Source organism: Macaca fascicularis, chromosome X (genome assembly GCF_037993035.2).
Source record: "Macaca fascicularis isolate 582-1 chromosome X, T2T-MFA8v1.1".
Taxonomy (NCBI): domain Eukaryota; kingdom Metazoa; phylum Chordata; class Mammalia; order Primates; family Cercopithecidae; genus Macaca; species Macaca fascicularis.
Window position 1 is genome coordinate 37,709,765 of NC_088395.1, and position 16,002 is coordinate 37,725,766.

General features: G+C 36.7%; 1 protein-coding gene across 1 annotated transcript in view; it reads left to right on the forward strand.

Moving 5' to 3' along the window:
- Positions 1-1,465: 1,465 nt before the first annotated feature.
- Positions 1,466-16,002, forward strand: part of CYBB (cytochrome b-245 beta chain) — a 34,057-nt gene continuing 19,520 nt past the window's right edge. The window contains exons 1-5 of the mRNA XM_005593278.4: positions 1,466-1,527; positions 3,814-3,909; positions 5,215-5,325; positions 13,741-13,825; positions 15,424-15,569. Coding sequence (XP_005593335.1) covers positions 1,483-1,527; positions 3,814-3,909; positions 5,215-5,325; positions 13,741-13,825; positions 15,424-15,569 — 483 coding nt within the window. The 5' untranslated portion in view covers positions 1,466-1,482. The remainder of the gene's footprint in view (positions 1,528-3,813; positions 3,910-5,214; positions 5,326-13,740; positions 13,826-15,423; positions 15,570-16,002) is intronic.

The following is a 16,002-nucleotide window of genomic DNA, read 5'->3' on the forward strand; positions in this document are numbered from 1 at the left end:
CCTAGGCCCACACAAAGTCGGGATCATTAATATCACTGTCTTCCACCTCCACATCTTGTCCCACTGGACAGTCTTCAAGGACACTAACATGCATGGAGCTGTCATCTATGACAGCAATGCATTCTTCTGGAATACCTTCTGAAGGACCTGCCTGAGATTCTTTTAAAGTTAACTTTTTCTTTTATAAGTAGGAGTATACTCTAAAATAATGATTAAAAGTATAGTCTAGTAAATAAATGAACCAATAACATGGTCATCTATTTTTACTATCAAGTACTATGTAATGTACATAATTGTATGTGCTATACTTGTTACAACTGGCAGCTCAGTAGGTTTGTTTACACCAGCATTATTGCCACAAACACATGAGTAATGTGTTATGCTACAATGTCACTAGACAGTAGGAATTTTTCAGCACACACACACACACATATATATATACACACACACACACACACACACAGATAGATAGATAGATAGATAGATAGATAGATAGATAGATAGACAGATAGATAGATAGAAAGAGAGAGAGAGAGAGAGAGATGGAGTCTCTCTCTGTCGCCCAGGCTGGAGTGCAATGACGCAATCTCGGCGCACTGCAACGACTCTCAGGTTCAAGTGATTCTCCTCCCTTAGCCTCCTGAGTAGCTGGGACTACAGGCACCCGCCACCATGCCCAGCTAATTTTTGTATTTTTAGTAGAGATGGGGTTTCACCATGTTGGCCAGGTTGGTCCCAAACTCCTGACCTCAAGTCATCCGTCCCCCTCAGCCTCTCAAAGTGCTGGGATTACAGGCGTGAGCCACTGTGCCTGGCCAACACCTTTATAATCTTATGGGACCACTGTCATACATGTGGTTCAACCATTGGCCAAAACATCTGTATTTATATATGTATGTTTTAAATTATATATATAAATATATATATATATAATGTCTATATATGAACATACACACACACATATATAGAGACATATATAGCACATAAAATCGGCACATAGTAAGCGTCTTGTAAATATCAACCATTACTATTGTTACTACTTTTCTCAACAAGGCTATAAATGCTGTTCCAGCCTTTCAAAATCACACCTGTTTAATGTTTTACCCAGCATCAAGTCATGTTTACTTGAGTGACTTAAAAATTGCGAGCAAATAGCTGATTAGTTAAAAAGTTATTTCACTGTGTAAAATACATCCCTTAAAATGCAGTTATTTATCTCTTAGTTGTAGAAATTGGTTTCATTTTCCACTATGTTTAATTGTGACTGGATCATTATAGACCTTTTTTTTTTGTAGTTGTTGAGGTTTAAAGATTTAAGTTTGTTATGGATGCAAGCTTTTCAGTTGACCAATGATTATTAGCCAATTTCTGATAAAAGAAAAGGAAACCGATTGCCCCAGGGCTGCTGTTTTCATTTCCTCATTGGAAGAAGAAGCACAGTATAGAAGAAAGGCAAACACAACACATTCAACATCTGCCACCATGGGGAACTGGGCTGTGAATGAGGGGCTCTCCATTTTTGTCATTGTAAGTACCAACAAGAGATAAGTTATAAATTTTCTGACTTCTTCGGGTTATCTCGGAACTAAAATAGACCAAAGCTTTTTTGTTCATTTGAGAAATTGTGTTGAAACTGATTTACTATGTGAACATATATCTATCTGTAAACAGACTGAGTCCATTCTTCCAAATTCCTTAATGGAAAGAACATATCTGTGGGCTCACTTCTAGCTTACTTCTGAATTCCTAGGAGGCCTAACTTAGCCGGCATTTCGCAGGAGTAGAAAATATTCATGCTAATGATCTCTGATTCTGAGTTGTTTAGTAATGTTTACCGAGACGCACAATATCTATGTGTTTATACTACCTTTAAAATGACAGATTGAAATTTTATACCATTTTCTAAATTAAAAATATAAGATTGACTTATGTATGGGAAGTTGGCCTTTATTTCAGTAATTACACTAAATATAATAAAATTTCTCAAACTTCTTTTAAAAAACAGGTAACTTCTTTTCTCAGAGATGTAAACTTGAGTTATTTACAAGATTTATAAAAATTCAAAAGAACAGAATTGAAATAAGTCTAGATTCATAAATATGTAGTATGTATATTTATATATAATTGTATATACATAAATCAATATAATATATCTTGAGAAACAATTTATGTAAGTAAAGATATAGCTAATTTACAAATGGATGCAATGATTTCTGTACTTTTTAAAATGAAGAAAATCAACTATTCTCCTAAAATGGTGTTATCGGCAAAGCAATAACGGACAAACTGGGTAGATAGAAATGTGATTTTTTTTTTTTTTTTTTTTTTTGAGACTGAGTCTCGCTCTGTCACCCAGGCTGGAGTGCAGTGGTGCAATCTCGGCTCACTGCAAGCTCTGCCTCCCGGGTTCACGCCATTCTCCTGCCTCAGCCTCCCGAGTAGCTGGGACTACAGGTGCCCGCCACCACCCCTGGCTAAGTTTTTTGTATTTTTGGTAGAGACGGGGTTTCACTGTGTTAGCCAGGATGGTCTCGATCTCCTGACCTCGTGATCTGCCGGCCTCGGCCTCCCAAAGTGCTGGGATTACAGGCGTGAGCCACTGCCCCTGGCCCAGAAATGTGATTTTTAAATAGCCTTTCTAAATAACCAATAGAAGCATTACACAGATGTTAAAAAGAACAATTATGAATGGAATAAGAATGGAACTTTTGTAAAAATTTATCATGAAAAATAATGAGTCTTTGAGTTTTAAATATAGAAAGAAATTAGTGGCAAAAATAAAATAAAAACAACAAATATTTTGTTATAAAAATTTTTTATGCCAAACCAACATTTTACTGCAATAGATCATTCTTCTGAGCATTCGAAGCTGTAAACTTAACTTCTTATCACCATTTTTTAAGAGCAAATAATTTCTATAGAAAGTAAGTTCAAATTATACTTTTAGCTCTCACCGCAATTTTTCCAGGAAATGATCTCCTTCTAAATTATATACTCATGCACTTGAAAGTGAAAACATAGCTTGGAAAGTCAGAGTAAAGAAAGAATGACAAGATCAGGAAATTGGAAAGTTGCTTTAGCACCTTTTTCTTTGTAAAGAGAGAATATTATCAAGTGTCTATGGTATTTAATAGCTTCAAAGCATAGTTGAGAAAAGATCACTATGGAGCTGAAGATAGAGAATTGGATAGGGTCACCACTTGATCCAGTCAGTGCTTAGGATAAAATGAACTGTCATGATCTAGAAAGCTGTTTTTGTTGTAAATCCCATGCCCCTCACTATGCTCAATATTCTCTCCTTGAAGCATTAAGTAAAACTAATCAAGGAAAATGCAAGGCTTGGCATTTTAGCTGATGAGAATTCACTAACTGGATTATTGTGTGGTAGAGGGAGGTGATTAGCACCTGTGAGAACAGAACGCAGTGTCATACTGGTGGAGGGAAAGCAATAGTAATACATTCCCTTCTTTTCTTATTTTAAGTAGAGTGGCCTGCTATCAGCTACCTATCTAAGGTTAAGCAAAACAGAGGAGGAAAAAAAGGGAGGGGGAATGTAAGACTGGTAATTTGGTATACCGGCCAAATCATAAAACAATAATGGAGAATAACACAGGGTGGAGAGATTTTGATTATAGACAAGTGTAGTGACACCATTGAGGAAACAGCTGGCTCTAAGCTGGTTATATCCAGCTTTGTTACTACCTTTGTCAAAGTTGCACTTGGGGAAGTCCTGACCCTTATCTGGCTCCAGTCTTGGGTGGAATCTACTGTTGAAATGCGAAAACTTCATGCAATTTTTTTCTGCTTGTGCAGCTGGTTTGGCTGGGGTTGAACGTCTTCCTCTTTGTCTGGTATTACCGGGTTTATGATGTTCCAGTTAAGTTCTTTTACACAAGAAAACTTCTTGGGGTAAGTATAAATTCCATCCCATGCAATATTGGCTGGTTCACATTTCTCATCAGACGTTCTTGTTCATCTTCCTGTTAGTATTTTAAATAAATATTCTGACCAACCCACAGTACTATCAGCCTCACTCCCTCCATTGCAACTTCCTGGGCAAGAATCACTTAAAGCCTTCCAGTCTGAGACCAACAAAAGTGGGGCAGAGGGGCCCAGTGGCATCCCTCCCCAACCAAGAACCATGTGCCATTGTTTAGCTTAAAGGAGAAATCTAATACTAACTCTGAAATGGAAGGCCAGGTTGGAGCAATCCATCCAGGAGTGACACATGTGGGACAAGTGGGACTTTCCATATTTTCTAAGTCGTGTAATTCCTACTACGTTTTTGCATGAAGAGCTCTGCTCCTAATCACATGTTATAAAATGATCTTCAGAAAATCAACCTTTCTCTACATATTGAGACTCGAGGAACTTGCTCAAGGGCCACATCTGTTGATTAGGCCAGTAGAGTGAAGGCCCTTCAGTTTCCTTGGGTCCTTTAGTATTCTGAGTTTCCTTGAACTGTCAGGCCTCTTGCCTCTAGAAAACATTTGTTACATCATGCTGAAACTATTAATTAATTGCTTAATATTAATTATTATATGTATTATAAATCATATATAAATAATTTTAGCATGTAATTATGCTAGATTATTATAATTGCTGTTAGCTTTTTCACATTAATGCTTTCTCCCTCCAAAATATGCAACTTCTTTAGACATTACAAAGATAATAATTATACTGCCAAAGCATTATACCATACCAGTTTAAGATACTGTTAAGATCAATCTAAGTACTAAGAAAATATTTAAAATCTTTAAAAGTCTTGATACTTAACTCTAGTTAATGATATGCACCTTAAGTGTTAAGGGGAAAGTGAACTGATGTCTCTAACTTACTTTGAAATGCATCAAAAATTAGATGAGTTGATGGATGGATACAGGAATGGATAGATAGATATGTGATAAAGCAAGCATAAAAGGTATAATCTGGGAGATAAATAAACAGGTATTTATTGTACATTTCTTTCAACTTCTCTTTATGTTTGAACATTTTGGTAATAAAATGTTGAATTAGGGCAAAAGGTCAATTTCAGATGAAAACAAATGGTCCTAGCTAGCCCTAAAGGAAAACCATTGGCTCTGAAGGACCTTCCTGTCCAGATCACTTGGTGTCTCTGGTGTGTGGCCTCATGGTGAGAACCTTGGGGAATTGGGGACAGGGCACATTCTGTGCTCAAAAAAGTCACTCTGCTCCCTTTCCCGCCTCTTCTAGTCAGCACTGGCACTGGCCAGGGCCCCTGCAGCCTGCCTGAATTTCAACTGCATGCTGATTCTCTTGCCGGTCTGTCGAAATCTGCTGTCCTTCCTCAGGGGTTCCAGTGCGGTAAGAGAAAATGTTTTACTAAGTTCCTCTAATTTTCAAAGGCCATCAAGCAAAATGCCCTTTTTAAGGTAAAAACAAATGAATGGTTTGTGAGGATTCCAGCTTCTGTAGAATATTCATGAGCCAAGCCATTATCTACTATATTTCTGTACTATTTGTGGATGGAGCTCCCTAAGACAACTATTTGGAAAACAAATTTTGAAAAAACACACAAAACCACCTATACCTCAACAATAGCAATGAAGTAGCACACATGTACACATCTACACACACACACATATATATATGATAGATATGCATATGTACAGAGCATTAGGAAGTTAACATGTGATATTTGGGAGTTAATCTTTCAGTGTCATTCAAAAAAATTTAAGTCAGAGGAAATATCTTCTGTGGATAATATCCCAAGGACATGGAGTCAATGGACAGAGTCACACTACAATGAATGTGACCAAGAAGTGTTGGCTTCATGAAACTGTGGAGTATAGAGCTTTCTAAATGTCCACAATTCCTTTGACTCTTCAACAATTTAGTAAGCCACTGAATGTACTGTGCTAGAAGGGGGAAAAATAAGTAGGAAGAATCTCTGTAACCCATAAAATGGTATACAAATTTTTATTAGTATTATTATACAAAGATGACAAACAAGGAACTTAAAATCTACAAGTGTACTCAAATAAATATTATACAAAGCAAAATATGATGGGTCCCACAAAGCTTTACAAATAAAATACTATGGGGAAGCAAGAGAGAAGTTGTGTCAGGTGGGCCAGGGAATGAAGAAGGACATTTTAGAGAAGGTGACTTTAGAGATGAGCATATAAAAATTAATAAGCTTCTAAGAGGTGTAAATGAGAGAGAAAGGCATTCTATGTGGAGGAGATGACATGGACAGAAGCATAGGAAATAGTGAGGAAATCGTATTCTTGAAGGCCAAGAATTGGCACAGCCTTGGCTTCTCTTTGTATTATTATTGTAACTATTTTTTTGCCACCTGTGATCACACCAAAGAGGGCAGCTGGGAAAAAGTAGGGATTGATGTCCTGGTGGGACCAATTCCATGGTTCATTAATGACTAGTAGCTTCTGGGTTTTTTTTAAAATAAAAGGTATAGTAAGCTTTTTGAAAAAAAATACTTATTAAGTAGAGATCATTTATGGAGGAGAGCAGAAAGTAAACTACTTTTGTGGGAATGTAGGGATTGTACAGGGCATATGCCTGACATAAGCCTGGAGAAAAGAGGTAGGATTTTGCTGGTAAACTAGAACTGCATATGTATAGTTGAGGAGTTCATGTTTAATTTGGCAATTACAGAATATTTGAAGGAGGCAGTGAACTAAACTGTAATAACAAGCATAACTTGCCTTGAACTCTGCCTCATTTTTCCTAGTTATACTAAATTCATGGCGATCCAGATAATTTTTTTTTCTTTGAGAACATATAACATTTAATTTACTAATACAGGACTAGAGGCTACAATTTAACTTTTATTTTATGATTTAACTATTTACAAAATATCATTTCATCTTAAACCAACTGCCAAAAATTGGGCTCTCACAAATCTAAAGTAAAAATTGGCAGAAATAACTGTAACACCTTCACTCCCTCAGAAAAAAAAAAGAACTGTTGAGAACCAATTTAAGATGTTCCAGAAAGAGTTGTGATATCTTTCTCTGAAAAATTCTTGATGAGGTTCCTTTTCTTAAGCCATAAATTCTATGCCACACAATGTTGTCTTGCAAACTGACAGCTAACCAAAACCAAAAACTAACAACAGTACTTGGTATTAGACATTGATTACAAGGATTTCCAAAAAATCTTCTAAATTTAAGAAATCACAGAGGTAAAATTACACTCAATTGAAAGTTTTATTAATGAACCACCTATTGTAAAGTATAATTTTTAATATATCGTACTTGCCCAGTGAACATTTGCTAAATGAAGCCCATGTACTATAGCTTATTTTTGAGTTGAGTTCTCTATCACCCAGGCTGGAGTGCAGTGGTACAATCACAGCTCACTGCAGCCTGGAACTCCTGGGTTCAAGTGATCCTCCCTCCTTGACTTCCATACATGTGGGGATTACAGGCATGAGTCACCTGCCTGGCGAGTTCCTTGTTTCTAAGGAGACACAATTCATTTTTATTCTCCCTACCCCCATTAGAATAGTTTCTATTTAGAGGAAGTAAAGCCTGAGAAACAGGCAACTTCTCACCAAGATGGCCTGTTAAGAAATCTTGGTTACTCCACAAGTCCAAATTGCACTGCTGTTGAGCACCATGTCCCATGAGCAGCACATGTTGTAATGCCAGTTTTTATGCCTCCTGTGACCCAGGAGGGAAGATCTGCACGAGAGTCTCTAAAGACAGGGATGAAATGAGACTGCCCTTCAAATTGCAGAGAAGCTTGGCTGTATAGCTAGATAGATCTTTATATAAAAAGAATATGTTTTAAAACTATCAGCAAGCAACATTCTTTTATAGATCAAGCATGTACTTTCTTCTGGAATTCCTAACCTGAAATGTGAACTTTTCAAATAAAACTTCTTCTCTGATTGGGATTAAAATGAGTGAGTGTGCTGTGACTAATGTTGGATATAATACAGCTGCCACTCATTGAAGCTCAATGGAATTCACCTCATGAAAGCTGCACATCAAACCAGTAAAGTGAGAACAAAATTAAATGGAAGTGTTGGCATTCAAACCCAGGTCATTGTGTCCCCAGAGACCATTCACTTTAAATCTTGCTGCTGAAACTTCTTGAAATTGTGCTGTTACAGTATTATGATCTTAGAAAGCCATTATATATATGAGTGTTTGAGCATGCCAAGTAACCTAGACTAGAAATTACAAGGATGTTACAAATACAAGGACTTGATAGTAGGACACTATATAAGCAAAATAGCCACAAACTTGCATTCAGTTTCTAGAGGTCTCAATCATCAAAACTTTGCTTTGTAATCTTTCTGGTTACCTAGAGAAAGAAAGCCCCAGGGTTGCCCACTGCACCATTCCAGGAAAGGTAGGGGTAAAAGCTCTCAGACTGCTTTGTTGAGAAAAATGGAGAAAGGGTGAAACTCAGCATACAAAAATCTCTGAGGAAGCCTTAATAACCCCCAACTTGCCATGCAGAAACTAATTTCTATCTGGATGGCAGTCCTAGTCTTAAGATCAGAAAGAAACAGGAAGGTGAGAGGGTGAGGTTTTATCTGTTACCTTATATAGTCTGGAAGTCAGAGGCACTCAGTGTGCCTCTATCTCTAATCATGTGGTCCTAGCACTAGTCTCTTGGGCTTTCTGTCTCATAGTTTTTTTTCTTTTAGTTGAAAAACAGGTCAACTAACATAAATGTAAGAAGGCATATGCTGGTCTAAAAGTATATTAAATTGTTTAAATCTGTCAATTAGTGAGTTGTCAGTCAATAAATATTTGTTGAGTGCCATCTATGAGCTAAGCACTGGGGACATGTGGTGAGTAAAGAGTAAGGTATAGATAGGCCATGAGCTTAAGGAACTTAAAGTGTTACAGAAGAGGCAGAGAATAAACATGGAATTTCCAAATTATAAACAGTGCTATGCAAATAAGGTAGTGTTATTCATATTTATCACATATTCTACTGCCAGCAGGTGCGGATATTACTGTCAACTATTTGCCTGAGTTCTGTAGATTCAAAGCTGGATTTTGAAATTTCTCCCAATTGCATATAAATATCTAAATCAGACACATTAATGGTGCATGTGGTGAGATCAAGTGTACAAAAAATAGAGCTTTTGAGTTTCTGTAACGCGTTACACCCCATAAAATATGTACTTCCTTTTAGTTCCACTTCTCATTTTCTTGAAATATTTTTTTTCTTACTCAGTTTCAATAGAGCATAGAAATCTGCTGAAGTGACTCAATAATCTCCCTTGCATTAGAATCATAGTTTATTGAAATTGGGCAAGGCTTCAGGTGACAGTAACAGAGAAACTTCCCTTTGGAAGTCAATGGCAGAAAGTAAAGTAAGTTAGTAAGGAAGCTATGGGGCACGATGGCAACCTGGATAATTGGGAAGTGGCTGGCAATAATTTAGAAGTAACTCAAAGCATATAAATGCAATCTGCATGATGATGGGGAACAAAAAATTATGGGCAGTCACAGACAGTAAAGTCCTTCCTTCCTATGCCACCAACTGGATGTCTCGCCTCCTTTTTTAAGGAAGTGGTGAGGAAATGATATTCTTAAAAGCTCAGCATCAGCATGACTTGTGGCTTCTTTTTGGATTTGTTTGCCATTCCTGACCACACCAAAGAGGGTAGGTGGGAAAAATTAGGGATTTGTGCCCTGATGGTTGGACCCACTCCACTGATCCATTAGTGACTAGTAATCTCACTTTTTCCTTTCAATATAATGTATGCGTTTTACGTTAACCACTTTTTAAAAATTACCTGTTAAGATGAAACAGGGTATCATTGAATGAACAATTATTTCCCAATCACATCTCTCCACTGTTCTGGCTTTCAGTTAATTTTTCTCTAAGGATCTACAGTTAAATCTATCAGGGGACATCAGCATATATTATTTTACATTTTTTATGATCCATGGTGATGATGACGATGATAAGGATAGGAATATGCAGACAGTGTATGTTCCACAACAAAACCATATTCTTTTGCTTTAAATTCGGCACGCAGGAGCCAGCGAATTTTCCACAAAAATTTCAAAAGGATTTGTCAACAAATAGAAGAGAACAGTGTGTGACAAATATAGATATGGGGGTAAATACGTCTCTATAGGTTTAGTATAATCATCTCCAGTTGCAGGGCAATGCAAATGTACTTCATTTATCCAGCCAAATACAGATTAAAATATTTTTTAAAGTACATGACATACTGTTCTTCACACAGGAAGCTTACCTGCTAGCTGGGGAATGCAGCCATTCTAACTGAAAACTTAAATAATGATACTAAATAATGTCAAATATTTATTAAATACCTGTCAATGAATATATGCAGTAGGGATTTGAGGGACTAACTATGATAATTATACAGGGGAGGAAACTGGAGACTGAGTACGTTGTTCAATGTCACACGGTTAGGTGGGAGGACTGGGACCCAACACATGTATACCTGAAGACAAAACTTGCTCTGAAATGTAATTCAATACTGCTCTCCACCCCTACTAATTCTCATTCTCTGGTTCTTTGGACTCCAACCTAGTTTCACCACTCCTGTAAGGACTGTATCAATCATCTATTGTGGAACAAATTACCACAATAACTTAAAACAACCCCCGTTTATTAGTTTACAGTTCTGTAGGTCACAAGTCCAGCACCCAGTGGTTGGGTTCTCTGCTCAGAGTACACAAGACTGAAATCAAGGTGTTTTCTGGGCTGAATTCCCGCCTGGAAACTCTGAGTAAAAACCCTCTTCCAAGCTCATTCTTGTTGGCAGAATTCAGTTCATTACAGATGTAGCACTAAAGGTCCCTGTTTCCTTGCTGGTGATCATCTAGGGGCCACTCAGATCCTAGATGCTCCTGCATTCCCTATCACATGCCCTCCTCCACCTTCCAGGTAGCAGCAGTGCTTCAAATCTCTAACTTCCTCCATCTCTGACTTCTAAACCCAGATTTAAAGAGTTCATATGATTGGGTTTGTCAGCCCAGATAATCTCCCTATTAAAGTCAACTTGGGACATTACCTCTGCAAAATCCCTTTTGCCATACAATGTAACAAAATCATGGAGTGATGTCTCATCATTTTCACAGGTCCAAACTCAAGGTGAGGAGATTATATAAGTCACTGGGGATCATTCTAGAATTCTGTCTACCACAAGGACTCTCAGAAAGTATAGAGGAAATTAAGTTGAAATTTGAGGAGAATAAAAAAGAAAGCAAGAAAGAAAGAAGGAGAAAGAAAGAAAGAAAGAAAGAAAAGGAAAGAAAGAAAGAAAGAAAGAAAAGAAAAGAAAGAAAGAAAGAAAGGAAAGAAAGAAAAGAAAGAAAGACTATAGAGGATCATGGCAATTGGGAAACAGGAAAAAGTCATTTCCTCAAAATTTTAAGGAATACAAAGTAGAAAATAACTTTCAGCACTTGAACACAAAAGACAAGGCGGCTATATAAGAAAACAAAAATGGTCAGCTTTTCACCAACAGATCAGTAAAATATATTTTATAAGTAAATTTTTATTTCAAAAACATTAAGTTTGAAAAATTTTATTTTACAAGTTTTTATTTCAAATAGGAAACCATTGTTTTGAGAGTCTGAGTCATTGCTCAGCTCCACTGGTGAACATTTAATTGTAACTGATGCCATTGGTGCCCCACCATATTCCCTAAGCATTGGCACTTGCAATCCATGCGACAACTGCCCTTTGCAAGCATCATTCACTCTCTGCCTGGGGATTTTCTTTTAGCTTTCTCCTGGGGCAAGCCTGAAATCCCAGGGGATTGATGTCCTGAGAGCATCCCTCAGAGCAGCCCTCAGCCAATCATGGATGGCAGTTGGTGGCTGAGCACCCAAGCTTCTTAACCCATTGGGTAAAAACCAAAGAACAAAACAAACAAAACAAATAAATAAATAAATAAACCTGTAAGATAAGTGCTACACAGTCTCCCAGAATTCCCTGGTGTGATTGAGCCCAATGATATGATATGATCATGGTAGCTGATATGATAATACACTCTTCATTAATTTCTTTCCCAGACTCATTTCTACCCTCGTTTTCGATGATCACCTTCTGAATAGAATACTTACACTTAAATTCTCATCATAGGCTTTTAGGCACTTAGAGTAATAGTAACTATATTCCTGCATTTGGTTTGGGAGAAAAGGGCATTAACCTTTTATAAGACAAATAGACTTGGATCCCAGCCAATGTGCAATTTTAGCTTTAGTTTTCTTATCAGTAGAATGAGGACATTAAGACTTACCTTGTTGCATTAAATGAGTAATGATTATGGGTAAACTACCTAGTTCACAGAAGGAATTCAATAAAGCATAATTTTTTTTATTTTTCCTTTTTCTGGAATCCTCAGTGTCTTCCTTATTACTATTTCTGTAATTCCAAGAATCTGACCTCATGGTTTAAACTTCCTGCCCTCCCTAGTTATGGCTAACTGAGAGACAGATGGTGGAGTAAGCACAATTTTCTATGCAATTATATTTTCTACAAAATCAGAGTATTTTATTAAAAATAAGTAAGCCAAATATTAAACACCCCTATATTTAAATTGAATACAACATTTAGAACCAAGTATTTTAAATATATAAATTTTCTTTGGTACTTCACCCTGTTGTTCTTAAAGTTCCCTGAATCTCTGTGACAGTGCATTTAGACTATGGAACAAAGCAACCAGAGCAAGACATTGGCCAGTTTTCACGAGAGCAAAGCTCTAATTCAACCATAAATCAGTTTTTTTTTTCTTTCTTTGAACATTGGCATGAATTGAGATTCAAATTCACATTTTCTAACATGTAGGTTTGTCAAATACACTAAAATACTGAGTACCATAGTATTTTTAATGCCAAAGAAAATCATGTAAAGTATGAAATATCAGAATGTTGATATAAACTCTAGTATCAGATGGCCTGAGTTTAAATCCCAGCTCTGCAACTTATTAGCTGTGTGACCTAAGGCCAAGTAAATTCTCTATCCCTTTGTTTTCTTATCTGTTATGTAGTAATAATAATGGTACCTCCCTTGTACCATTATTGTAATGTAAGAATTAAAGAGTTAATTTGATTCTTACATTAAAGATTAAATTAAATATTCCATCAATTACATTAAAGATTCATGTAAGAATTAAATTAGTCAATGCATGTAAAACAGTTGCAAAAGCTCTTGGTAAATGTTAGCTACTGTTATTTTGGCTATTAGTATTTGGTCAATGATCTCCCTTGTGATGTTGTTCACCTACACGGGCAGGTGTACCCTTCTTTCTCCTCTCATAGTGTGTATGTCCTAGAACAGTGTTGTTTGAAAACTATTCACTTGTTATAGAACTGTTCACTTGTCTGTGTCCCCACTTGACTATCAGGTATGTGAAGACAGTCCTGTCCTTTATTAATTTCTACATCCTTTGTTTAATGAGTAAATTAATCAGAACTAGAAACTATGTAGCTAGATATGTTTTCTGTACAAGTTTATATTTTTATACAGTTAAGCGATGGATTCCAGAGGAGACTTTATGTCACCAGTATGAGAACAGAAAACATACTAGTTAAGCCAGCCATGTCACATACTGGCTGTTTGACCTGAGGAAGATGACTGCATCTCTCTGAGCCTCAGTTTCCTCATTTATCAAATAGTATAATGATATAGTTTGTAGGGTGGTCATGAAAATTAAATGAGATAATATGTATCAAATGTTTGGCATACAGTAAGCTTTCTTGTTAACAATTGCTATTCCATTCTTTCCCCCTTAATCCAAAGTGCTGCTCAACAAGAGTTCGAAGACAACTGGACAGGAATCTCACCTTTCATAAAATGGTGGCATGGATGATTGCACTTCACACTGGTAAGTTTATTAAAGAAAACTTGGAACCAGAGAGTTCCCTCTATTCATAGATACCTTTTTATATAAGAGATCAATCAGTTTTTATAGTTAGATTAAGTGGTGGTTGGATATGTTGTATTTTTTTTAATGAGTTGTGCTCAAAATATTTACCACACTTTCTGCCACTTCAATATTAGGATTTATTCCTTTAGGTTTTAAAGCATTTTTATTTCAGGATTTTCCTATAAAAATGAAAATATGCCATCAGAAAAGTCAATCCTAGTGTCCTAACCCTTTCCTATTCTTTCTAGTGTCAAAAATGTTAATTCACGTATGAAAACGTATTTATTCCAAAAAATGTTCTTGGTTGCACATGTGAATTTGTGGACTTTTTGCAGTAAACTTACATGAGCCACAGCCCATCAAATGAGAATCCCTCAAGACTGTCATTATCAGCTAAATACCTTCATTATTATTATTACTATTGTTATTGTTATTACATGTATCCATACAATGGATATATATGTGTGTATATAGATATTATACATTATTATTAAAATTATTAGGGTGGTAGTGTCAGTGCAAGAAGGACTGTATCTGGGACCCTTATCTAATTCCACTAATTCACTCAACAAATAATTCATGTGCCAGAGAATAGATAAGAACAGTGATAAAGCAGACTTGTACTCTGCCCTTAAAGAGTCTATTCCTAGCCTGAGTAAAATAGGCTTTGGTTATAGGCATTTAACTGAGCTTCTCTTCTACTAGTAGATCTAGCAGGCTTTTTGAGCAGTGGAAAATAAATAGTTCAAAAGAAATATATGATAAAATCCTGTTAGAAACTGGCATAGTGTACGGATTAAGAGCACATATTTGCGTGCCAAATGTACTGGATTTGATTCTTAACTCTGCTGCTTCCTAGTTTGATGACCTTGAGCAAGGTTTTAAAGCAGTCTATGTCCCAGTTTCCTCATCCACAAGATGAGCCGATATTATTAGTACCTACATCACTGGATCAATGTAAGGATTAAGTCATTGTGAAGTACTTATAACAGTACTTGGCATCTAGTAAGCCCTATGTAAGTGTTTATTAATAAATAATGCAATTTTTAAGAGAGAGAGATTCATACCTTATGGCCATAGGTTTGTATCAATTCAATCAAATTTGTCATCTCTCTCTGGAGGTAATTTCAGAGTCAGGTTAATGGGCCAGCAGTTAGGCATTCATTACATGAGGGTTTTCTTATTAGAGCCCAAATATATTACGGAGAGAGATAATGAGAGCATATCTAAACACCTTCAGAAACTAAGGCTATTATGTAGAATCTTATAAATTGGTTGGGTCTTTAGGAGCATATAGCTCAACATCTTCATCTTACAAATTAGGAAACCAAGACCAGAGAGTTAAGTCATTTTCCCACAATTACACAACTAGAAAGGAGCTAGAATTGCCTTGTCTCCTTGGTTCTGGAGACCCAGTTCTTGTTTATAAGTGTCCTGGGCCTCCCTTTGTCTCCCTGTGGCTTATCATAGAGTTAGAGGCTGTCCCAGAAACCCAGCTTTCAATAAATTTGTGCATACCCTTCACTCTCTTTATTTCTCTTCTCTGCCCTTTTCAGCGATTCACACCATTGCACATCTATTTAATGTGGAATGGTGTGTGAATGCCCGAGTCGGCAATTCTGATGCTTATTCAGTAGCACTCTCTGCACTTGGAGACAGGCAAAATGAAAGTTATCTCAATTTTGCTCGAGATAGAATCAAGGTAAGCCTCTCATTCTCTCATTATCTGATTCAGATATTCTCTAGGCCATTACAATTGAGCACTAGATTTCAGTGAGTGAAGACCTCTACTTTGCCAGAAAAAAAAAAAAAAAAAGTTGGCTAACCATCAGAGGGACAAGTCTGTAGGTTACAATAATGGGAGTATAGAAAAAAATGTCTCCCACACTCCTCACCCCATGTGTGGAGGTCTCTAGATGTTTTCAGGTCTTTAAGCTCATCCATGAGAATGTGTGCATGTGAATCCTGGAGTAACTCAGGCTTACCTGTGACTATGCCCACCAAAGAAAGCTGGGAACACATGCTTAGTCGAACAAGGTTTGGTTTATTACTTGCTACAGCAAAAGAAATCGCACACCTTGAGGAACTCTGGGCATCTCAAAGGGATGTAAAGTGGATTTAGGATTTAGGATACT